At 34.9% G+C, this 26542-nt stretch overlaps 1 protein-coding gene across 1 annotated transcript in view; it reads left to right on the top strand.

Moving 5' to 3' along the window:
* EIF4E (eukaryotic translation initiation factor 4E) overlaps positions 1-24899 on the top strand; it is a 39580-nt gene extending 14681 nt beyond the window's left edge. The window contains exons 2-7 of the mRNA XM_052641854.1: positions 9520-9626; positions 14957-15052; positions 17849-17912; positions 18614-18727; positions 21390-21529; positions 23618-24899. Of these exons, the coding sequence (XP_052497814.1) occupies positions 9520-9626; positions 14957-15052; positions 17849-17912; positions 18614-18727; positions 21390-21529; positions 23618-23732 (636 nt within the window). The 3' untranslated portion in view covers positions 23733-24899. The remainder of the gene's footprint in view (positions 1-9519; positions 9627-14956; positions 15053-17848; positions 17913-18613; positions 18728-21389; positions 21530-23617) is intronic.
* Positions 24900-26542: the final 1643 nt, after the last annotated feature.

The following is a 26542-nucleotide window of genomic DNA, read 5'->3' on the forward strand; positions in this document are numbered from 1 at the left end:
GCAGCCATAAAATTAAAAGATGCTTGCTGTTTGGAAGGAAAGCTATAACAAACCTAGTGAGTGTATTAAAAAGCAAAGACACCACTTTGCTTTTAGATTCATGTATAGTCAAAGCCATGGTTTTCCCAGTAGTCATGTATGGATATGAGACTTGGATCATAGTGAAGGCTGAAAGTGAAAGTCTCTCAGTCACGTCCAGCTCTTTTTGACAGTCATGGAATTCTCCATGCCAGAATACTGGGGTGGGTAGCTGTTTCCTTCTCCAGGAGAGCTTCCCAACCCAGTGATCAAACCCAGGTCTCCTGCATTGCAGGAGGTTCTTTACCAGCTGACCTCCAGGGAAGCCCTGAAGGCTGAGCGCTGAGGAATTAATGCTTTTGAATTGTGCTGGAGGAGACTCTTGAGAGTCCTTTAGACTGCAAGGAGATCAAACCAGTCAGTCCTAAGAGAAATCAACCCTGAATATTGAAAGGACTGATGCTGAAGCTGAAGCTTCAATACTTCAACCACCTGATGTATAGAGCTGACTCATTTGGAAAAGATCCTGATGCTAGGAAAGATTGAAGGCAAAAGAAGAAGAGAGAGACAAAGGATGAGATGGTTAGATGGCATCACTGATTCAATGGACATGAGTTTGAACAAACTCAAGGAGATCATGAAGGACAAGGAAGCCTGGCATGCTGCAGTTCATGGGGTTGCAAAAAATCAGACATGACTTAGCGACTGAACAATGCAACTATAGTTGATTAACTTTGCTTTACAGCAGAAATTAACATTGTTTTATATTCCAATAAAAACTAAAAAGAATATATGAGTCTTCTGGTTGCCTTTGGTTTAAGTAGCATTAACATTTAAATTTTATTATTAACCTTATTCTAGATCATACATATTTGTTATTTCTTTAGTCTCTACCACACTTTCTGAATTGGTAGACTTGTCCAAGATGTGCAGAATAATTTGGTTGACAAATACTAGTGATATTTTAAGAATTAGTTTATTTTAAATGCCTACAAGTCTTTCTAGTTTTAAAAATTAAGTTCTAGAAGATCAGAAATTCAAGTATGACCTATAGGAATTATTTTATGTAAGTGAAATGTCATTAGATATAGCTTGCTGACTATCCAAAAATACTTATTTTTAGTTATAGCACAGCAAATTGAACTCAAAAATCTAGTGCTAATCTTCAATTTTAGATATTATAACTTGAACAGTTATTAAATTTTACAGTAATTTTGGGACACAATACAGTTTGTGCAAATGGTCACAGCTCTTCCCTCTATCCCTCAGTTTTCAATTTTTTTCATTGTTTAGGTGTCAAATTAGTTTAAAAGAACATTAAAAAGTACTGTTTGGAATCAGAGATAATATATAGGATCTCACAGTCCTTTACATGAAAAAATTATCTGAGCAGTGTTTTAAACTGTAGAAGATTTGTATTTTGCTAAATCAACATTTATTGTTTATCTTTTCTTAGCTTTTTAGTTTGTGGCACAAAGGTATCACCAATTTGATCCTTTGATACAGACAGGGAATACTTGCAAAATCCATAGCTATACTTTTCCTGATGAGTGATGCCAGGTTAGCAGATATTCCTTTACTATGGATAATGTAGTTGAAAACTAACACCCAAAAGTAGTTGGTTTAATTATTTGTGGCAGTTTTTACTGTTTATACCAGATTTTTCATTCCTTATAAGGCAGGTGAGGCTATTTGTTCATGTGTACTAGTTAATTATACTAATTTACATATGGGAGGGTCTGTGGGAAATGCATCTTTGCAAAAAAGAGACCTGGGAACTGAATGTTTGGATAATAAAAGGAAGAGTAAAAGAATCATGAAGTCTGTTTACATATGTTGCTGCTGCTGCTGCTACTGCTGCTGCTAAGTCGCGTCAGTCGTGTCCGACTCGTGCAACCCCATAGATGGCAGCCCACCATGCTTCCCCATCACTGGGATTCTCCAGGCAAGAACACTGGAGTGGGTTGCCATTTCCTTCTCCAATAAGTGAAAGTGAAGTCGCTCAGTCGTGTCTGACTCTTAGCAACCCCATGGACTGCAGCCCACCAGGCTCCTCCATCGATGGGATTTTCCAGGCACGAGTACTGGAGTGGGGTGCCATTGCCTTCTCCGATTTACATATGTTACTTATATCAAATAATAATATTCTTAGAGTTAATTATTTGTATCCATAAAAGAGAGCTTTTATTTATGTTTACCTGTAGCTCTAAGCTATTTTGATCATATAGGTATTTAGTATACTATCTTGCATAATATAAAATCCCTATAATTAATCATTGGCATTTATATAGTTTTTCCTAGTGGAGCGTGTGTGTGTGTGTGTGTGTGTGTGTGTGTGTGTGTGTGTGTGTGTTGGAAGAGTGAAATGTACTATTCGTGTCTTTTGTGGCATGCACTTGGAAGAGAGTGAAGGTGTGGAACCCGAGGCTATGGTATAAAGCATGGTATTAATATATACTGTAGGGTTATACCGCCTGGAACGAGTGTCTTGGTAACCATTCTGGACACTTGGGAGAGTGAACAAGGCCTCTAGTCGTAGTAATTATGCTGAAACAACAAACAGGTAAAACTTAGAGACATGGTATCCCTATTTGTGAATCTTGACAGTCCTGCTATTTATATATATAGACAGTACATGTTAGTGTCCACGGCTTAAGTTTGAAGAGCAGAGAATAATAGTTTCACAGTATTCTGAAGATTGAATATATTGAGATGAAAGTGAAAGTCGCTTAGTGGTGTCTGACTCTTTGTGACCCCACGGACTATATACAGTCCATGGGATTCTCCAGGCCAGAATACTGCAGTGGGTAGCCATTCCCTTCTCCAGGGGATCTTCTCAACCTAGGGATTGAACCCAGGTATCCTGCATTGCAGGCAGATTCTTTACCAGCTTGAGCCACAAGGGAAGCCTTATATTGCTTCCTATAGGCTTCCCTATATTGAGATAATGTATATAAATGTAGCCTATTGCTTGTTAGTAACTGCTTAGTAAGTTACTAAAGCATCTGCCTACAACACGGGAGACCCGGGTTTGATCCCTGTGTGGGAAGATCCTCTGCAGAAGGAAATGGCAGCCCACTCCAGTATTCTTGCCTGGAAAATCCCATGGACAGAGGAGCCTGGCAGGCTGCAGTCCATGGGGTCGCAGAGAGTCGGACACGACTGAGCGACTTACGTATACGTATAACTACTTAGTAAATGTTACCTATCATGTAAAAAAACTCATAGTTTGGTACAAGTGTGAGGATTGGTGTTACCACTTGAAAAATCATAAAGCACTGCTGTCCTTTTCTGTTCTTTGCTTACCCTTCTGTTCATTATTTCATACCTTTAATATGTAGTGCTTTCAGTTTACTGAAGTACTGGGTTAATAAACTGAGAGTTGTTGTTCAGTCACTAAATTGTGTCCGACTCTTTGTGACCCAGTGGACTGCAGCACAGCAGGCTTCCCTGTCCTTCGTTATCTCCTGGAGTTTGCTCAACTTGTGTCCGTTGAGTCAAATGATAAGTTTGTAATACTATACATTAAATTTTTAAAAATTGAAGTATAGTTAATTTACAACGTCCTGTTAGTTTCTGGTGTACAGCCTAGTGATTCAGTTTATGAATATATGTATGTATGTGCATATAATGTTATATATTAATATATGTATGTATGTATGTTTGTATATACTTCTCTGCATTCCACTATAGGTTATTGGAAGATATTAAATATAGCTTCATGTGCTGTATAGTAGGACCTTGTTTATTTTATGTATAGTAGTTTGTATCTGTTAATTGAAAGCTCTTTCCCTCTCCATATTTTTTTTTTTAATTACTTATTTTTGGCTATGCTGGGTCTTTGTTGCTGTGTGCAGGCTTTCTCTAGTTGTGGCGAGTAGTGCACAGGCTTCTCATTGCGGTGGCTTCTCTTGATTCAGGGCACAGGGCTCAAGGGTGTGAGGGCTTCCGTAGTTGGGGCTCGTGAGCTCTAGAGCACGGCGTCTGTAGTTATGGTGCTTGGGCCTAGCTACCCTGCGGCATGTAGGATCTTCCTGGACCAAGGATTGAATCTGAGTCTCCTGCATTGGCAGGTGGATTCCCAACTGCTGGTCCACCAGAGAAGCCCTCTTCTTCAAATATTTTTATTTGAATATCATAAACTCAGCAAATCCAAAACCAGGTTTAATAACTTGTTCTTAAACTGGTTGTCTCTTCTATTCCCTTACTTGTTAGTTGTATTTAATAAATTTGACCTGTCAATTACTGGCTTCCTGAGGCGTTTTACAGTCTTGCTCCAGTGTACTGTTCTAACTCTATCTTTGGTTTCATGAACGCTTACTTTGGACTCCCTGCTTCCTTACTATCTCTAGAGAAAACTCCGTACCATCTCACGGCTTTATTCACCTTTCTACCCACCTGAAATGTGTTATACAGTGGTTTTTCACTTGCAGATTGTCTTTTAGGTTGAAATTGTATTTGATTACTTTAAGAGTAGCCATGGTCTTTAAAATTAGCCTTTCCTGGTTTGTCTGGATAGTTTCAAGATATTTAAAATGTAATTTTCAGTGAAATTTCCTTCTGTGGGGTGACCACCAAGCTGGGTGGTCACCAAGCTGGAGGGATGTTGCAGGACATTGCAATAAGAGAATTCTGTTTTTAAATTGGATGTAGGAAATGCCTTGGCTGTCCAGTCTCTTGGACCGGGGATTGAACCTGGGCCGTGACAATGAAAGCACTGAGTCCTAACCACTGGACTGCCAGGAAATTCCCCCTTTCAGGGTTCTTTTGAAATACGTTACTTCATTGTTTTTTGTTATATGTCTGTAATTAATTTGGCATATGTCTAAGATTGAAGGCAAAAGGAGAAAAGGGTGGCAGAGGATGAGATGGTTAGCATCACCGACTCAATGGACAAGAATTTGAGCAAACTCTGGGAGATAGTGGAGGACAGTGGAGCCTGGTGTGCTGTATAGTCCATGGGGTCACGAGGACTTGGATATGACTTAGCAACTGAACAACAACTATAACTGTAAACTACTTTTTGATCAAAGAATTTAATAATACAGCATGGCCATCATTCTGGACATTACTTCTCATTATATGTACTACCACAGGTTTAAAAGGTATGGGAGGAACTTCCCTGGTGGTCCAGTGGCTAAGATTCTGCATTCCCAGTTCTGGGGGTCTAAGTCTGATGCTTGGTCAAGGAACTAGATCCCACATACTGCAGCTAAGACGTGGTCTAGCCAAAAAAAAAAAAAAGGGATGTTGGAGCTTCCCCGTAGAACAGACCACTGCCATGGAATTAATCATAAAGGTTAAAATAACATCGAACATGGCTATACTTTGGTGTGTTTTCTTGCTTTATCTAAGTTGAAAAAATGCATCCTGGTTATTTATATCAAAGTTAAGAGATTTTAACCAGAAAATAAAACAGGAAGTTGAAAGAATGAACAGAAAATGATTTTATGATGGAGCCTGTCTCAGTAGTCTCAAACAAAAATATTTTCCTTTGCAATAATTTACAACATAGTTGTAGAATCAGGAAGCTTTCAGGGTGAAGGATTGATTGTAAGCTTTTTAAAGCTTTGAATTGTTGTGATAAGTAGATGGCCATAGCACAACATGACCTGAGAAATTTTGTACTGAGAAAATATGTCCTTATAATATTAATGTTTTCATAAGTCATTCCCATCATGAAAATGATTTCTTACTAGATTTGGTCTGTGCCATATTTTTGTAGAATATTTGAGTAATTTTTATTGTGTCATGGAAACAATTGGCTATTAATCATTTATTAGGATTGGAGAAATTCAAATAAGCTTAAAATTTTGAACATCTATCAGACTCTAGATAGTAGCTTAAAAGGCTAAAAAAGACGAATTCCCTGGTGGTCCGGTGGTTAGGACTCTGTACTTCCATTGCAAGGGGCACAGCTTCCATCCCTGGTCAGTGTCGCCAAGGAGGGGAAAAGGCTTATGTTAAAAAACATGTCAAATACTGAAAAGATTGTCTGCAGTTAATAAACATTTTTTTCAAAGCATTTTAGAGTGTTTGTCTTAAAACCTAGCTTGTTTGTGTAAAACTGAAAGCAAAGATGAAAGATTTTAAAATAGTATACTTATTCACACCTACACACATTTATTTAAAGATTAGTAGCTATTTTTATTTCAGTTATAGGAAAACTCCAAAATTGAATATTCTTAATGTAAAGACTAAAATTTCAATTAAAATAGAACTTTCAATTTAAAGGAACATTTTTTAAGGAAGTGAGCGTATTTGGTTTTTGTTCTTAAATGTCTAGAGACTTGATACATCCAAGTCTTCCATCATTCTCCTAATGGTGAAGAGAGCAGAATAGGAGAAAAGAATGTACTTGCTTAGGAAGTGGCATTATGTATCCTCTGAAACTTGTTATTACTCCTTGTGTAATTCATTGTTTTTTAATGTGCTGCTGAGGTATTGATAAAAGATGTAAACTGTGGAATTGTACAATTGTGGATTATAATGAGGATTTTGAATTCATGAGTACATTTTAGTAATCATTGTCCTTAGGTAAATAAGAGAATTTGCAGTATTTCTTAACTTTGAGAGGAAGAGTATCTTTTTTAAAAAAAGTTTTTTGCCATGCTGTATGCATATGGGATCACAGTTCCTCAACCAGGGAATGGCAACCCACTCTAGTATTCTTGCTTGGGGAATCTCGTGGACAGAGGAGCCTGGTGGGCTGCAGTCCATGGGGTCACAAGAGAGTCAGACGCAACAACTAAACAAAGTCAGGACTGTCTGCTAGCCCTGTTATCTGGATCATGTGTATGTTATCTAGGTCTCTTTCTATAGACAGTTAAATCTCTTGATCATCAGTTGCTATAGAAGATTTTTTTTGCATTGTTCCATTGTTTGCTGTGTATTGTTGATAATAATCATAGAGGCTCAGACTTTTCCTGTGAAGAATAGAGTTCAGTCCTTGTGGGGCAGTTAATTTATCAGATTACCTTGATCCTGTCAGGGATTACTTTTAGAATTTGCTAGGCATATAGATTTCTTCTGAAAACTAAGGATTTTCAACCATCCACTCTGGCTGGATCTGAACTTAGTTTTCCAAATGCTGTTCAGCCTCTGAAGTCTTGGCTCAGCTGTTCTCGTCTAGGCCACCCAGAGTTGTACTCTGAACATCTCAGTTTAGGAGTCCCAGCCAAGGATTTGAGACATTTATACATAGATTTTTGAGTCTCACTCCTGCAGCTCCCTTTTCTCTGGTACGCTGTTCCTGAAACCCACCTGCCTTATCAGTCCCTAATTGTTTCCTAGTTTCTCTATTCACTCAGACTGCCCGCGTTTGGAGGCCATCATTAATTTTAAGCTAGTGAAGAATGGCATTTGGTAATGATCATCTATTTGAAGATTTAAATGTGTTGTGATGAGAAAATGCTGGTAAAAATGGTGATATTACGGCATTGGCTACTATATGTAAATTTTAGGGCCTTAACTACTCTGTAAACATTTAAAATTTAAGGAATCAAGCCAGTAAGTTTCTGTTAGGTGTAGCATTGTCATCATTGGCATTACAATTGTGAGCAGAATCGAGATAAAGCCCTTGCTATGAGTAACTTCATAGGCTAGTAAAAAGTAGTTCCTGGAGGTGTCTTTTTGATTAGAAAAATGAATTTTATTTTGTAAAATATGTATCATCTGTCTGCTTTGAAATCTTTTAGATCATACATCTCTGATTTAGAAAATGTTAATGTGACTATGTATCTTTATTGTTTTTCTGGTTCAGTTTAAATCTGATACTCAGACACTTGTTGCAGTGCCCTCTTCTTTTGTATCAACTTGTTTCAGCTTCTGGTCCCTTTTCTTAGCTATCTTTTTGTTGGTGCCAATTTACAGTAGGGTGAAGAGTTGCATAGGTTAATGTGGGGAATATGCATTTTTCTCAGGCTCCATTTTTCCATGCCATTTTTAAATGATGATGATAACTATGTTTCAGTTCAGTTCAGTTGCTCAGTTGTGTCCAACTTTTTGCGACCCCCATGGACTGCAGCACGCCAGGCCTCTGTGTCCATCAGCAACTCCCGGAGTCTACTCAGACTCATGTCCATTGAGTCGGTGATGCCGTCCAACCATTTCATCCTCTGTCATCCCCTTCTCCCGCCTTCAACCTTTCCCAGCATTAGGGTCTTTTCAAATGAGTCAGTTCTCCACATCAGGTGGCCAAAGTATTGGAGTTTCAGCTTCAGCATCAGTCCTTCCAGTGAATATTCAGGACTGATCTCCTTTAGGATTGACCGCTTGGATCTCCTTGCAGTCCAAGGGACTCTCAAGTCTTCTCCAGCAGTTCAAAAGCATCAATTCTTTGGCGCTCAGCTGTCTTTATAGTCCAACTCTCACATCCATACATGACCACTGGAAAAACGATAGCCTTGACTAGACAGACCTTTGTTGGCAAAGGAATGTCTTTGCTTTTTAATATGCTGTCTAGGTTGGTCATAACTTCTCTTTCAAGGAGCAAGCATCTTTTAATTTCATGGCTGCAGTCACCATCTGCAGTGATTTTGGAGCCCAGAAAAATAAAGTCTCTTGCTGTTTCCACATCTGTTTGCCGTGAAGTGATGGGACTGGATGCCATGACCTTATTTTTCTGAATGTTGAGTTTTAAGCCAACTTTTAAACTCTCCTCTTTCACTTTCATCAAGAGGCTCTTTAGTTCTTCACTTTGTGCCGTAAGGGTGGTGTCATCTGCGTATCTGAAGTTACTGATATTTCTCCCAGCAATCTTGATTCCAGCTGTACTTTATCCAGCCCGGCGTTTCTCATGATGTACTCTGCATATAAGTTAAATAAGCAAGGTGGCAATATACAGCCTTGATGTACACCTTTCCCGATTTAGAAGATTTCAATTCAAGCTGGTGTCCAGCTTTTTCCCTTAAGATCGTTTGAAAATGACAGAAGTTGCTCAACTTTATAAAGTTACCATATATCATAACACTGTGACATGAAGGCAAGGATCTGTGTAGTATTGCCTTACTCATTTTATAAAGATTTTTTGTGTGTCATGTAATATAGTTAATTATGCTCTCCAAACTTTAGTTGAACTGGCCCTTCCCACTAACCACCCCTGCCATGCACAGCACTTTAATGGGATGTTAAAGATACTTCATTCTCCTATTTTGCATGGTGTCTAACAATCTTATGTTAAATGTGTAAGTGGAAGATAACAATATATATTTTAAATTTGAGAAACATTTTGCTCTTAATGAAGAGATGCTAGAAGAGTCTGGTGCTTTTCTTAGAGTTTGGCTAGTGGTCTACTTTATCAAATGCTTCTCCTATAATTCATTCTTTAAAAAAATGTTATGGACAGTATTGGTTCAGATTTATTTAGAGTATTGCTGTCATAGAGATTAAGTTTTCACAACATTGTAAATTAACTATATTTCAATAAAAATGTACAAATAAATTTCTTAATGTTATTTCTTCATGTTAAGAAGTTTATAATGTTTAATTATTTTCCCCTAGGAAACCACCCCTACTCCAAATCCCCCACCTACAGAAGAAGAGAAAACAGAATCCAATCAGGAGGTTGCTAACCCAGAACACTATATTAAACACCCTTTACAGAACAGGTAAGCTTTCTGACACATAGATTTTTTGACTTGGGCAACAACATAAATGGTGAATGGGACAGGTTTGGAGGGGAAGGTTAGAATAGACTGGTTTTAGGTATGTTAGGTTGAGGATTCCATTTTCACTTTGATGACCCACATCTGGCATGCAGTTTTATGTGTGAATCTTGAGCTCAGGAAGTGTAACTTTGAATGGTAGTTGAAATCATAGGAGTAAATGAGTTCTCGTAAGTGAATCTGACTCACAACAGAGGCTTGGAATATTAGCACATGGGGATTTTTTGGGGGTAAGAATGGCTATGAAGATAACAGGCGTGGTGCAAAGAGAGAGGGGGTTGGGCAGGGATGAACTGGTAGTTTGGAGTTAACAGATGCAAATTATTATATATATAGAGTGGATAAACAACAAGGTCCTACTGTATAGCCCAGAGAACTATATAGTTAATATCCTATGATAAACCATAATGGAGAAGAATATGAAAATATATATACATATGTATAGCTAAGTCACTTTGCTATACAGCAGAAATTACCATAACATTGTAAATCAACTGTACTTTAATAAAATTTTTTAAGAATGCCTGTGGAAGAGTATAGACATATATACTGCATAAACTAGGGCAGAGTGTTAGTCATGGAAACCAAGAAAATGGTTTAAGGACAAGGTACAGCATATATGCCCCAAAAAGGTCAAATATTCATTGGATTGAACAGTAAGTCTTTGCTAACACTGGAGAAAGTTAGTAGAGTAGATGATAGAAAAAGATTGGTGTAGTTTGAAGAGTGAATAGAAATATACAAGTGTATAGAGCAGGAATAGACAATTTGAAGGAGAAAGTTCAGATGGTCTGTGAAGGAGAAAGAACCTAGGGTATGTGGAGTCTGGATATTGGTTGGTTTGTATTTTAAGAGAAGTTTAGAAGAGGAAAAGAGAGTTTAGGATGAGTTAAGTTTTCATAGTTGCAATGTAGTAGTTTAATACTTTAGTATATGTTTTTTCCTATCTCCACCCTACCACTTCCCAGTATGTGCTTTTACTTAATTATCTTTCTGGTTTATCTGATAAAACGTAACTTTAATTCACTGAGAGCTGATGGTGGGAACACTTAGAAACATTGTAAGAATCTGGAGGAAAGTAAATTGGATAAATTAACTTTCAAGGATCTGTAATTCCTTTCATTCCCCCTCTCCCAGACCCTACAAGCCTATAATTAGGTTTCGTTTATCTGAAAAGTGTGTTGTTCCTTTATGTCCTTTTTTTTCTTCATGATCATTGTAGACCTCCTGAGGTAATAGTCCAAATATGCTTTAGTAGTTTTTTCATAGAAGGTGGGTGATTCAGCGTACCCTCCAGGGAGGAACAAGTCAGTTCTCTAGGTACTGTGGATTGTCAGCCAATGTGTGAAATACCAAAGGTCGAATAGTTGATAAAAGGAAAAAATTCTTCCTCAGGAAAGTTTGTGCCAAACTAATACTAAGTTGGACAATTGATGAGTGGCAGTTTTATACAGTTCATCCTAGCAGTACTAAAACCTTTAAAGTATTTTCCCCCCATCTTTTCAGTGGTATCGTATAAAAAGCTCACTGTCTTCTCTCTGTGAACACAGTTCTTCATGTTGCTGTTATTGTGGGAGATCAAGGCATATATCCGTCATAGCTTAAGATGAAATCTGAGATTCCTGAAAGGTGCCCTTATCAGTGAACAAACTGATTAAATCCTAAAATGAAGTCTGTGAAGATTTTAATTTCTCTATAATTTCTTATTTCTTGTGTAAAATAATATCACATTGAAAACTGTTCTAAGACATTTTTGGTTCTGATTTTGGTAATTTCTTCATTATTTACTTTTTGTAAATAATTTTGTAAGGAATTATGTTTTCTTTAAAATAAAAACCGCTATAGTATTATAAGAACGATTAAATCATTGAGGCTCTAAGTATGCAAAGTTTTAAGTTCTCTGTTTTTCTCTGATACCTTCTTCCTCATTTTGTTTTGCTCCACTCCCCAAAATAGTCTGTTAAAAATTTGGTTTGTATTTTTCCAAAACCTTTCAATGTACATATATGTACTTTTTTAATCTATACAGATTGCAGATTGCCATACTATTGAGTTTTTTAAGTCTTTATTTTAATCCACAGCCTTGTTTTAAATGAATATATAGTCATATTTTATCAGGCTTACATTAATGAGTATGCAGATTTTTTAAAATTTACAAACAGTACTAATGTATGCATCTTTTTTTTTTTTCTTTTTGCACTTGTGTGAATATAGTGGTATATCTATATGGTAAAATTTCCGAGTTCTTAGGTTTAAGACTGCTCATTATCTACCTTTGTAGACACTGCCAAATTATCCTCCTTTATCTGCTTAGACTTACTGATTTCTACATCCTTGGCAACTGGTAACGTCAGTCTTTTAAATTTAATTGCCTGTCAGGTTGGTTCTAGCCTAATTTGCGAAAACAATGTCTTATTGTTTTAAATGTGCATTTCTTCTATTGAAGTTTCAAACAGTTTTGTTCAAGACAATTGCTTATTTGTGTTTTTACCTGTGAGAAGTCTGTTCAGTTCTTATTGTCTGTTATTTTCTTTTTGGTTATCTTTTCAAGTTTATTTCTAAGCATTGTACATTAGGGATGCTAACCGATCCAAGGGGGGATTAGGTTGAAATACACTTCCAAATCATTTGTCTTTTAACATTGTCTAAAGAGTTGTGTTATTTTAAAGGTTTTTTATTTTCATATAATCAAATGCCAACTTTCCTCCATGGTTTCTGGGTTTCATGTCAGTCTTAAGAGAATTTTACCCACACATTTTATCCTTTTTTTTTTTTAACCAACACAATTAACACATCTAATAGTGGCCTAGAAGTCTTCTTGCATGTATATATTATGTTTATTATATTTTTAAAATTATTTATTGTAATTATTTAAATCTCACTTCTTTGGGCTCATGACCCCTTTACATTCTTAAAAATTATTGAGGATTCCACAGTGTTTTACAGGTTATGTAGATTTTCATCTATTTTCATTTGCTATATTAGAAAATAAATCTCAAAGAATATAAAATTACATATGTACTTAACCCATTGCATTTTAATGTAAATGATTTTTATGGAAAAAATTTATTCAAAATAAAAAATACATAATGAGAAGAACAGCATTTTTGTAAATATCTTTAAGTGCCTGGCTTAATAGAAATCAGCTAGGTTTTCATAGCTGGTTCTGCATTTTCAAGTCTTTGGAGATACGTTGTTTCAGAGGAAGTTTAAGGATAAAATATGACCTCAAATATACCATGGTTGGAAAAGGAGAAATTTTAATGGCTTTTTATAATTATGAATATCCTTCCTTTGATACTAGGTTTCTTGCAGGTTAGTTGCAATATAGAATCTGAAACCACATCTAAGAACTTTTTTCTACTCTGTTACTTTAAAATCCATTGATCTGTCTTGCATTTGAAATATATATATCCTTCTTCACTCATGAATACCACTGGTCATTTAGAAAATACTGGTTCAGTGAGTTTGTAGACCTAAATATTGGCATTTTTCATTATATGATATCAAAACAATAACATTATCATTACTAAATGCCTCAGAAATGTACCCAGGTTTTGTTAAATTGTCATGCTCAGTGACACCTGCAGGCTTTCCAAAATTCTGATTTTTCTCCTGAAAGCTTAAATTTTAGCTACATGCTCACTCTGTTCATTTTTCAAGAAGTAACCATGATTGATCAGCCTATTCTTCCAAGTAAAAGTGGTGTTCTTTGAGAAAGCGACTAGTTCTCCTCACAACTCAATGCCTAAGCATTGTCTTTGGTATGCAGAAGTATTTTTTGTGCAGAAAAAACATGTGCACAGATTGAAATTTAATAAAACAAGTATTTTATTACTGCTTCATCAGTGGCATTCTTACAAGAAACTGGCAGTTACTCTTCTGAGAGTTGATTATAATATAGGAACAGTGACAAATGGTAGACATGGGTGCCACTGTATGATTCTCGTTATGTACATCACTGCTAGGTTTACTGTTGTTTTTGCATCATCAGTGAAAATGTTAACACAGTGAAAAATAAAATATCTTAGGATTTTTATGAAATAGTTTTTACTCATCAGTGCTCCTGAAAGGGTCTTAAGATGCCTAAGGGGATTTGTAAACCACATTCTAGAACTGTTGATAGGCACTTATGATGTTTCCAGTTTTCCAAATTTAAGAACGTTATTGTACAGATGTTTTTGCTTAGTCATCCAGTCATTTTCTAGAATAAATCTTTAATGGCTACAATTTTTTTTTTTAATGGAATGGAATTTTATTATTTTCAGTTGAAGTGTAACAATTTCAAATGTACAGCACAGTGATTCAGTATTTGTATGTATTGTGAAATGATCATAATCAACATCTATCACAATACATATTTATAATATATTTTCTTATAATGAGTGCTTTTAAGATTTAGGCTCTTCACAACTTTCACATTTGCAGTGCAGTGTTATGAACTGTATTTACTCTGTTGTACGTTGCATCCCCATGATTTATTTTATAACTGGAAGTTTGTTCCACTTGACCCCCTTCATGCATTTCCTCACCCCTTTGCCTCTGGGAACCACCAGTCTGTTCTCTGTATCAGTGAGCTTGGGGTGGGTTTTTCTCCTTTTTTAAAGTTTTTTTTAGATTTCATGTATAAGCAAAATCATATAGTATTTGCTTTTCCTGTCTAGTGTGTGATTTATTTAACTTGTTACAAAGTCCTATGGTCCATCCATGTTGGAAATAGCAAAATTTCCTTCTCTTTTGTGACTGAATAATCCATTGAATATACACATTCATACATACATACATATTTTCTTTTTTCACTCCTTGATGAACATTTAAGTTGCTTCTGTATCTTAAGCTCTTGTAAAGCTGTACTAATCATGGGAATTCATATATCTTTTTCAAGTTAGTATTTTCATTTTTTCAGATAATATCCAGAAGTGAAATTGCTGGATCAAATGGTAGTTCTGTTTTTTTATTTTTCAGGAAAGACTGAATTAGTTTTAGAAATCCAGGGTACAGTACTTGATACTGTATGTTTAGTAGTTTTTCTGCCTTTGCTTTTTCAAAATATTTTTTTCCTTGATCACGGGTTGGCAAATACAAATTACCAAGTAGGTGTTGAAATGCATCTCATTTTATATGTCTGAAATTATCAAGCATTAATCATGAAGTTATAAAATATATGTCTACTTGGAAAACTCTTCAGACAACATTTTTATTAATAAGTGAACTCACTGCTGCTTTGAACATGGATGTAAAACTTCTGTTGATACTGACTTTCTGTTTTTTAGATGGGCACTCTGGTTTTTTAAAAATGATAAAAGCAAAACTTGGCAAGCAAACCTTCGATTGATCTCTAAGTTTGATACTGTTGAAGACTTTTGGGCGTAAGTAACCATTTTAGGATGTTTGTTTTATTGTGTACATTTTTATTTTAAGTTGTATTTGCAAAAAGAAGGGTAAGGTAAACAGTTGATATTTACTTTTTTGCTTGTTCATCGTCTCACAACTGTTAGAATTGGTGATTATTTCTCAACAGTTTTAGAAAGCTTCCATCTTGTCATCATTTAGCTCTGCCTATTCTCTATTCCTTGTCCTAAGATATCATTCATTGAGAATCCTTTATTGTCACTGGAACTTCTGACAACTTTTAGGACCTTGTCCCCTTTCTTGGTTACCTAGGCAGATTTGCTCTATTTTTATTCCAGAGCTTTCTTAGGAAAAGAATGCTTTTCTTAGCATTTCTGCAGGTTCTTTTTTGTATAAACTGTGGATTTCCTGTGATAAAGATTCTGAGATTTCAAAGGCTGAACTGCTCATAAATCAGGGTTTGTCAAAGAATGACAGTATCTGTGATGATAGATAATTTTATTGCACTTTATAAATAAAACTTAAGAATACTTGAAATATTTTTGAGATTTTGTTTCAGATTTAGCTATATAATTTAATTTAGAGCTATAAAGTTCTGTGCAAGAAGTTTTAGAATATTGATTCTTTAAAACAGTTTATTTAGTTATGTCTTATGAAAAATATTTAGGGAGAAACTGTTGGAGAGCATGAAAGATACAGCTTATTAAAAACATGTTTAAGAGCTGTAAATTATCTAGCAGTTATCTAAGTATTCTAATTTGTTCAGTTCGTGTATTTTGGATCATATCAGTGATGTGATTCCTGTGTTTTAATGTTAATACTTGGGTGTATCACACAGATAATGGTTAGAAAATTATAAATTAATTATGATTTAAAATTTTATACATATGTATACTTCCAGCATATTAGGCATTTAGTGTGCATTTGAATCACTGAAAACAAAGCATAGAATAATTAAAGAAAACTATGTTGAGATCACTTTGGTAAGAAAACTATGTTGAGATCACTTTGGTCACTTTTAATTGAACTTACGGGGGTTGTTTTTTTTTTAATTTAGTGAAAACATTTTTAAAAAATGAACTACATTTGAAACTCCTAGTAATTCATAGGCCTAGTTAAATTATGGTTCTGTTTTGCCCTTCATCAAAACATTGAGTGTTTTTCTTCTCTAATTGTATTTATTCAAGAGTTTTCTGAAGCATAATAGTCTCCAGTATCCTGTGGAGGAGGGGAGAGCAAGAGTTCTGAGCCATTCTCCCAGTGAATAAGATTTGCATTTATCTAAGTTTGTTTGGCTGTCACCAGTTTTACATAATTGTATATTTAAGTGACCTCTAATTAGAACATGACGCCACAGTTTTTAGGTATGTTGTAAGCAATATTATTGCTGAGTGGATTTTTATGCCATAATTGAAAGATAAACCCTTAAGCTTTCTGTCTTTGTCACTTAGTTTCTCCCTTTTGGGGGACAAATTTAATGAAACAGCTATTGAGGTTTGTTTTTTTTTAAATCTAGTCTTGTCTGTAGCATTAGGATTCTATTTAAGTGTGCCATTAACAGATTCTAATTGTAAACTTAGTAAGAGACCTTAGAGCATGATTAAGGAGACAGAAGACAGCAGAAAGAATCGTTGGTCTTTTCTACTTTGAATGCCATTGAAGAATGTCCCTTCCACACTAGACATTAATTGTATAGAAATGGTGGTTCTAATTGTGTAGTTACTGTTAGTATCCATGTCTCTCTTCTTGCCTAGTGGAATCTTGTCAGTGATAATCTAGTTTGGAAAGAGTTACTACTAGATAGAATAACCCAACAAGCTGTATGCTGTCTTAATGCTCTCTCATTCAAATTGGATTTGTTGTTAAACTGTGGGATGTCATCCAAAGAATCCTTGACTCTTTCTTAAAACTCTACTTGAAATACTCACAGACTGGGTTAAAATAGCAGTAAGAAAATCTTAATAAGGGAAATAACCATCCGTGTGGTATTATTGCTAGTCGTATAAGATCATCACTTCTGTATAAAGTACTGGAGACAGGCAAAGCATTCTTACTCTATTGCCAGTTTCATAACAAATTTGCTATGGTAGACTTCAAGATCAAAGGATCCAATCTAGCATTCTGCCTTCAGGCTAGTGGAATACCTAATTCATCCCAAATGTTAATCTGTTACATTGCTATTTGGGAAATAGTTTAGAAATACACATTCTGTGGTTCCAGCCTATATTTAAGGAATTAAAATTCTAAGAAGTAGGATGTAGAACTATTCTGTCTTTAAAAGCTCCCCCAAAGATTATTATGCTTGCTGACTTAAACTAGTAATGGTGTGTAGTGTTTGGGGACTGTTGATCTTTTCCACTCTTTGGTACTTTCACAGATAATAGTAATGTTGACTTAGTTTAGTCATGCAATCCTGATGATCAGGGAGTTTTGTCTTACTTTCTCTAGATTTGTCTTTTTGTGTGTTTAAAATGGCTTATTAGCCTCATGGATTCTTTCATTTACTTAAAGGCATCTGGTACCTCTCTTCTCAGTTTCTTGTAATAATGTGTATATATTAAGTTAACTAATACACCAAAATTGTCAGGATAAAATCACTGAAGATATTTCTAAAAATCATCAGATGTTGATTCTTAAAGCTGACTGTTATTAAGATCTGTTTGGTCTGTTTCAGAAATTGACTCCATAGTGGGAAAAAAGTAAATTGAGTTTTTATCTTGTTTATTTTTATCATATTCTCTGAATGTACATATAAACACCTAAACTCTACACTACATTTTCTATGTTTATAATTGTTCTTTTCTTTTACCTAGTCTGTACAACCATATCCAGTTGTCTAGTAATTTAATGCCTGGCTGTGACTACTCACTTTTTAAGGTATGCTTAATTGGTGACTTCATATATTTATTATAAGACTGGACCATTCAGGTATTCATTAAAATCTTACCATGAACTTAGAAATAGTTACTGTTGTGATGCTTGGAGAATAATTGTACTAGCTTTACCATATTTTAGCATAAGTATATTTTGGCTTCTTTTAGTATAAATAATTGAAATTAAGTGAGAATTTGGCTATGTGGGCACATACTGTGATTGATTTTGAGGAGAGCTTTGATTATCCACTCATTTCTTCTTTATATACTTGAGTAGACCGAAGTGCAGTTTGTCAGGAGTATGTGCGTCCTTGAGATACTTATATGAGTTTTGTCAGCTGTTAGTGGGTGGGACAGTCATTAGCTCTCTGAAGTGGTATAGCTTTCATATGTATTTTTTAGATGTAGAAATGTGTATGGCTTCTAAAAGGTGTCTGTTACTCAGAACCTCCAAAGTATATTACTTTAGAACCTCCAAATTAAGTCAAACCCCAGATTTGATAGCTATTAAGTGCCCTAGTCAAGGCTCTGTTTTTGCAATCCCATGCCTCTGGCTTTAAGTTTTGTGTGCTTTCGCACTACCTCAATAACAGTTTTATGAGTATAAAGTAAACAATTAACACGGTTGTTGCTTACTGTTTTTAGTCATTATCTTAAGTTAAACTAACAGTATTGTCTCATATTGTTGTACCCCTAACCTTGTAGGATGGTATTGAGCCTATGTGGGAAGATGAGAAAAACAAACGAGGAGGACGATGGCTAATTACACTGAACAAACAGCAGAGACGAAGTGACCTCGATCGTTTTTGGCTAGAGACAGTAAGGTTTTAAAATTATAAAGCTGTTTTTGAATACTAAAACTTTGTTGCTGTTGTTCAGTTCAGTTCAGTTCAGTCGCGTCCAACTGTATGCGACCCCATGAATCGCAGCACGCCAGGCCTCCCTGTCCATCACCAACTCCCGGAGTTCACTCAGACTCATGTCCATCGAGTCAGTGATGCCATCCAGCCATCTCATCCTCTGTCGTCCCCTTCTCCTTGTGCCCCCCATCCCTCCCAGCATCAGAGTCTTTTCCAATGAGTCAGCTCTTTGCATGAGGTGGCCAAAGTACTGGAGTTTCAGCTTTAGCATCATTCCTTCCAAAGAAATCCCAGGGCTGATCTCCTTCAGAATGGACTGGTTGGATCTCCTTGCAGTCCAAGGGACTCTCAAGAGTCTTCTCCAACACCACAGTTAAAAGCATCAATTCTTCGGCACTCAGCTTTCTTCACAGTCCAACTCGCACATCCATACATGACCACAGGAAAAACCATAGCCTTTACTAGATGGACCTTAGTCGGCAAAGTAATGTCTCTGCTCTTGAATATGCTGTCTAGGTTGGTCATAACTTTTCTTCCAAGTTGTTGTTGTTATTCAGTTGCTAAGTTGTTTCTGACTCTGTGACCCCATGAACTACAGCACTCCAGGCTTCCCTGTCCTTCACTATCTCCCATAGTTTGTTCAAACTCATGTCCATTGAGTCAGTGACACCATCCAACCATTTCATCCTCTGTTGCCCTCTTCTCCTCTTGCCTTTAATTTTTCCCATCATCAGGGTCTTCTATAATGAGTCAGCTTTTTGCATCATGTATCCAAAGTATTGGCGCCTCAGCAGCAGTCCTTTCAGTGAATAATCAGGGTTGATTTCCTTTAGGATTGATTGGCATGATCTCCTTGCTGTCCACAGGACTCTCTTCAAGAATCTTCTGCAGCACCACAAGAGTCTTCTCCAGCACCGCAGTTGGAAAGCATCAATTCTTCGGTGCTCACCCTTCTTTATAGTCCACCTCTAACATCCATACATGACCACTGGAAAAACTATAGCTTTGATTATATGGACCTTTGTCCGCAAAGTTGATGTCTCTGCTTTTTAATATGTTGTCTAGGTTTGTCTAGGTTTGTCAGGTTGTCTAGGTTTGCCTAGGTTTGTCTAGGTTTCCCAGGAGCAAGTGTCTTTTAATTTCGTGGCTGCAGTGACCGTCCACAGTGATTATGGAGCCCTAGAAAATGAAATCTGACTCGTTTCCCACATTTTCCCCATCTGTTTGCCATGAAGTGATAGGACCAGATGCCATTATTTTCGTTTTTCTAAATGTTGAGCTTTAAGCCAGCTTTTTCACTGTCCTCTTTTACCTTCATCAAGAGGCTCTTCCTCTTCACCTTCTGCCATTAAAGTGGTAGAAAACTTTGTTCCTTTTTCGTTGGTTACTCAAAGAGAAGATAAGGATACCCACTCTAGAAATCTAGACCAGCACTTAATTTTGTTCTACCATGTGAATGAATCTTGTATACTTTTTACATACTAGTACAGTAAAATGCCCTGCTACATATTACAAATCCAGAAAATGATTGGCAGTTGACTGACTTTACACGATAAGGTCATCCTAGTCATTTCATAAAGTTCAGAATTGTGTAAACTTTCACATTTTGTATGATACAAGTTTTTACAGTCCTTAGAGTATTGCTTTGTGTACTCAACTTTTTAGATTCGTGAAGGAAATAGTGAAATTGTAGCTTGATATCATTCAGCTTATATGTTGTGATATAATTTGGAGCTTTTGGTTTCATACGACATTTATTAAATTGAGATAATAGACGTTTTCTCTAGTGAAAGGTTTTAAACCCCAGGCTTTTAAGATCAGGGATTATAGTCTTTTTGTATCTTGAACACTGGTCTGGTCTGTAGTTAGCATATTAAGCGTGCCACATGGCATGCACAGTCTTAGTTCCCTGACCAGGGACCCAACCTGAGCCCCCTGCCCTGGAAGCTTGGAGTCTTAACCACTGGACCACCAGGGAAGTTCCTGGTTAGCACTTACTAAATTGAGCAATAATAAATATTTCAGTAAATGGCTTTTATTGAGGAAAAACTTAATTTTCTTTTGGGAGAGATTATCAGTAAATACCATTTTAGAACTCTATATTAAGTCATTTCAGTTTTGCAAGATGACAAAAGTTGTGGAGACGGATGGTGGTACTGAATATACTTAATGTCACTAAACCTTAAAAATGGTTAAAATGGTAAATTTTATGTTATGTATTTACCGTATATATTTTTTTTAATTAGTGAAAGTTCATGAAAAGAACAGGAACAGGAGGCATTTCATCCATGAGCAGCTTTTTCATTTATTCCATTAAAACTTGTTTACTGGCAAGTGTAGCAGCAGAGCAAATGAATATTAATAATAATTCACCTTTTTTGTGCTCTGACATCAGTTGCCCAGTTTACTGGAAAAGTAGCAAAACTGTTAATGTTTTTGGTATTAAAGAATCAAATTAACAATTTTTTAAAGGCAGGAGGACAAAATTATATATATATATAAAACCCTTCATTTTAAAAACTTTCTTAGCTTTGTATATAAATATATGAGACATTTTGCAACTTAAAGAAGCTGTTTGTAATCTGTTGAATGTAATTTGAAATTGAGTTTTTTCTTTTAAGCTGCTGTGCCTTATTGGAGAATCTTTTGATGACTACAGTGATGATGTATGTGGAGCTGTTGTTAATGTTAGAGCTAAAGGTGATAAAATAGCAATATGGACTACTGAATGTGAAAACAGAGAAGCTGTTACACATATAGGGTAAGTTTTGCTGTTTTTTACTTTTAAAATAGATAACTAAAAGCAGAACTACTTTTTAAAAAATATGTTTATGTAGATCATTATTTTTCTTGTTTTCATGAATACTTTTATAACCTTGAACAGCTGTATTGATATTCTATGTCTGGTTCATCCTTTTTCATTTCTGTAAAATTTCTTTTTCCTATCAATGGAGTATAGAATCACTGGAACACTGTTTTAGCACGTCACATTTTATTTATCAAATGAGAATGTGTCTTTTCCTTAATGTACTTTAAAACCACAGTGCTTATGTATAATACTCAATATGTTGGTGAATATTGGCAAATGGTATATGTGTATTTTGCCACATATGTGTACACTTACATGAAATTTCCATTGAGATATAAGTGACAGTAGCTTGGTTTTGTCCATGCTTAAAACCTACATGTATATATTTTAAAACTTTTTGGCAAATATTACTATTTGCAAAAATTGCTTATCATTTTTTCCCCCTCAAATGTCAGTCAGTGTTAATTTTTACTAAATTTAAGTTAGTAAAATTGAACTTTAAATTTTATATTGAAATTAAGTGTACAGGTCATAGGTCTCAATATGTTTGATTTGCCCCTTTGTATGTTTATTTTTCCAACAGTATGAATTCTGTGAACATAATTCCTTTCTGTATTAAAAGGTGTGGGGATTTTCCAGGTTTCATTTTCCAGAGGGTTTCTATAAGAGAAGATTGATAATTGATTGTCATCATATTCCTGATCTTTTTGTCAGCATTGAATCTTATCGATTGTGAGGATCTCATATTTCTTTGAAAATGCATTAAAGGAATTAGATATGAATTTCTTTCCTTGGGAAGATTTTTAATTGTGTCAGTGTTAACAATTTTTGAAATCTTTATTTAAACATTTGACTTCAGTTTTTCAAGGAAGGATATTTTTCCGCGCGTTTAAGCTGCATGGCTCAGTGCTCTTGCTTTCTGGCATTTTTAGTGATTAAGTATAATTGAAGGTACATTGCATCCTAATGTCTACTTGATATTAATTGTAATTTTAGTTATCACAAAATTATTTTTAAATACCTTATTCTAGGGAAGGTACTGAAATCTTCTGGAGGATACAGTATGAATAAATTTTCCTAGTATACTCGAGGATTCAGTTCCATGAAAATATATATGTATCTTTATTTTTGTTTCGTTTGGTGCTTATTTTAAAATTTTGCTATTCTCAGATACCAGATTTCTAGCCTGACCTATGATGTTCTCAGATTATATGGTGATCTGTGCCCAGTTTTACCTTGTCAGCCTTATCTCTCATATTTACTTTTCTTGCTAGCTGTAGCCACTGAGCTTTATTTTTATTTCTCAGCCTTCAGATGTGCTTAATTAATTCTCTTAGCATTATACTTTTGACCTCATAAATTTTAAAGGGGAGATTTCTTTGATTTCCAGAAGATTAGATCCTTCTTGTTAATGATATTGCAGCCCCTGTACTTACCCTCCTTGATACTCATCATATTTGTCCTTAAAATAGAATCACATATGATTTGAAAATATTACAAATTGCCTTCGAAGTGTTTAATTTTTGAATGTGCTTTCTTGTCAGTAATAGATAAGGTAAATGTAATTGCAGTAACATAAAATATATACTAAAGTTTATATGTAAAATATAATTGAAGCATTTTAGATCAAAAAATTAAAATATGCGCATGTAATTGATTATATACAAATTAATTTTGCATGTGATATAGCTCCACCATATGTATTTGTGATTATTTGTTTGTAAATAATCAAATACTCTAAACTATAAATACCATAACCCCAGGGACTGTCCCTGCTTTGCTTATTATTAATTTATTGATAATTAAATTTAGCAACATTTACCACAGTACTGGTACATAGTAGATTCTCAAATATTGGTTAAGTGATTAACCAAGATTGTAGTGAACAGGAAGAGTATATTTTGTTAAAAGGAAAATGTGCAATTTCTTATTTCACTCTCCAGTTTTTTGTTTTTTTTTTTAAATAAAGAATAGTATTGCTGGATTTGGGGTATATGTTTGAATAAAAATTAATGGCTACTTTTCTTTTTCTTCCTATAGGAGGGTATACAAGGAAAGGTTAGGACTTCCTCCAAAGATAGTGATTGGTTATCAGTCCCATGCAGACACAGCTACTAAGAGCGGCTCCACCACTAAAAATAGGTTTGTTGTTTAAGAAGACACCTTCTGAGTATTCTCATAGGAGACTGCGTCAAGCAATCGAGATTTGGGAGCTGAACCAAAGCCTCTTCAAAAGCAGAGTGGACTGCATTTAAATTTGATTTCCATCTAAATGTTGCTAAGATATAAGAGAAGTCTCATTCGCCTTTGTCTTGTACTTCTGTGTTCATATTTTCTTTTTTTTTTGGCTAGAGTGTCCATTATCTCAATCAAAGAATTACAGTACACATCATCCCCAGAATCCATAAATGTGTTCCTGGCCCACTCTGTAATAGCTTAATAGAAATAACCATTACAGACACATTTGACCCATCTACAATATTAAAAAAAAGAACTTGCATTTCTGTACCTTACAAGAGAATGATTTTGTTTACGTTCCATTGTATGCAGGAGCATATTTTGCTGGTTTGAAAGAGTATGATGCATACAGTTTTCTGGCAATTTTCTTTGATTCTTTTTACAGCATTATCTGTGCTGTACTCTTGCTGATGGCTGCTAGATTTTAATTTATTTGTTTCCCTACTTGATAACATTAGTGATTCTGATCTCAGTTTTTCATTTGTTTTGCTTTAGTTTTTCTTTCTCATGTAACATTGGTGAAGGATCCAGGAATATGACACAAAGGTGGAATAAACATTAATTTTGTGCATTCTTTGGTAATTTTTTTTTAACTTAAAACTACAATGCTTTGCTACAAATTTATGCATTTCATTCAAATCAGTGATCTATGTTTGTGTGATTTCCTAAACTTAATTGTGGATTATAAAAAATGTAACATCATAATTACATTCCTAATTAGAATTAGTATGTCTGTTTTTGTATCTTTATGCTGTATTTTAACACTTTGTATTACTTAGGTTATTTTGCTTTGGTTAAAAAATTGGCTCAAGTAGAAAAGCGGTCCCATTCATATTGAGACAGTGTACAAAACTGTAAATAAAATGTGTACAGTGAATTGTCTTTTAGACAACTAGAATTGTCCTTTTATTTCTCCATCTCTGTAGAAGGAATTTGTATTTCTTATTGCAAGGCAGTCTCTATTGTGTCTTCTCTTGTAGTGTCTTCCACATGAATAGCAGAAGTTTGGAGCATTAGTTTGGTTATTTTGTTTATTTTAATTTTTAATAAATTGAATAGGTAGCATCATATATATGAAATTAAATTGATGTGGCTTTTTTTTTTTAATAAGGCAGTCCTTTAGGCTTAGGTAAATAATGTACTCTTAATATCTTAAAACTCATAAAAATTGGAACCTTGATGCATCACCATTTGATTGGTAGGGATAGTAGTTACAAAACTTGGTTGTTAAGATGTTCTTCTTTAAGTGTCAAAATAATAACATAGGGAAAGACTTGTAGGTGATGGGGGTGTGTGCATTAAGAATTTTGTTAGTGTTGCTGTCTAAAGAGAATTGGAATAAACAGGTTATGAAGACTCATATTTTTAATGATAAACTGGTGTATGGCTTCATGTAAAATTGAAAACTTGATCTACTCTTTAAGCAAATTTGAAAACAGCTTGTTTGTAATGCATAATTGTATATTTCAGACTCGATAAAATGAAATATAACTATTGTAGACAGAAGAGTGAGCTGAACTGTAGGTAGAATAACCATTAGTTGAGAGGAAATTTTGTCTCTAGATGGTGATTATGAATTAATCATTTAAAACTGGTAAGTTTGACAAAAATCCTGTGTAAAATAAACGTGAAATTAATAATACTGATTTTATTGAAGAATTTAAAACAGTTTAAAGGGTACCACAAGCTACCATCTGAGTATTCTCAATACCACAAACACCCCTTGTTCAGTATCCTATAAATACTGTGTCTTTTATATTTATAATCTCAATATATGTACCTAACAACATCTTGTTTAAATTTGGGTGATTGGTTAAGGTGACTTATTGTCTTTTGGTATATGTAGTTTGTGAGCACTTCAAGAGCTTGCTTAAAAGTAACAGTGGTAGTATTAGTATGTTGGCAGTGGGTGGCATTGGAGGAATGTGTCAGAAATCAGTGCTTTATTAAGTCTAGCATGCAGTCCATTTTAAGAAGTATCAGCCTGTGAGAGTCGAGAAATAATGCATTAAATGTACACAGTTCTAAATTGTTAAGAATCCTAATTTATGGCATTTTATTATCCTCATTATCAGCTGAGAATCGCAATTGGTTTTAAGTCTTTTTTTCCAGTGTGTGTGGAATGATTCTGAGTGTCTTTTGGCAAATATCACTTAAATATCACAATAACTTGCAAATATTTATAACTATTAGCATCTTTTCTAAATATAAGATTAGATTGTACATGATTTTCTAATTTACTTTTTCCTTTCTGTTCAACAGGATATTATAGCTTAAATATATTTTCATAATAGATTAATAAAATAACCTTTAGTGGATAATTAGTATTTCATCATAAGGATATGCCATATTTCATTTAACCAATTTAATTGTTAATTCTAGTTCTTCAGAAGGATTTGAGTTATACTATGAAAGAATCAAAAAGTTAAAATCCTTACTTAGTACTTACTGTATGCCAGGCAGTGTTCTAAGCACTTCACATGCACTTTAACCTGCACAATAATCCTTTGATGTAGGTGCTCTTATCCCCTTTTTACAGATGAAGAAACAAACAGTGAGGATTTAAGTCACTTAGTATGGATTTGAGTCCTAGAAATTTTGTTCCAGAAATTCTGTAAAGCACATGAAACAGTCTCAGAGGTGTGGAGCCTACCTCATGGGCTACAGTAAATTGTACCAGATTGTAGTCAGTGTATATAGGTCAGAACATTTTAAATTTTACTTCCT

The sequence above is a fragment of the Budorcas taxicolor genome, chromosome 6 (assembly GCF_023091745.1).
Source record: "Budorcas taxicolor isolate Tak-1 chromosome 6, Takin1.1, whole genome shotgun sequence".
In the NCBI taxonomy this organism is placed as follows: domain Eukaryota; kingdom Metazoa; phylum Chordata; class Mammalia; order Artiodactyla; family Bovidae; genus Budorcas; species Budorcas taxicolor.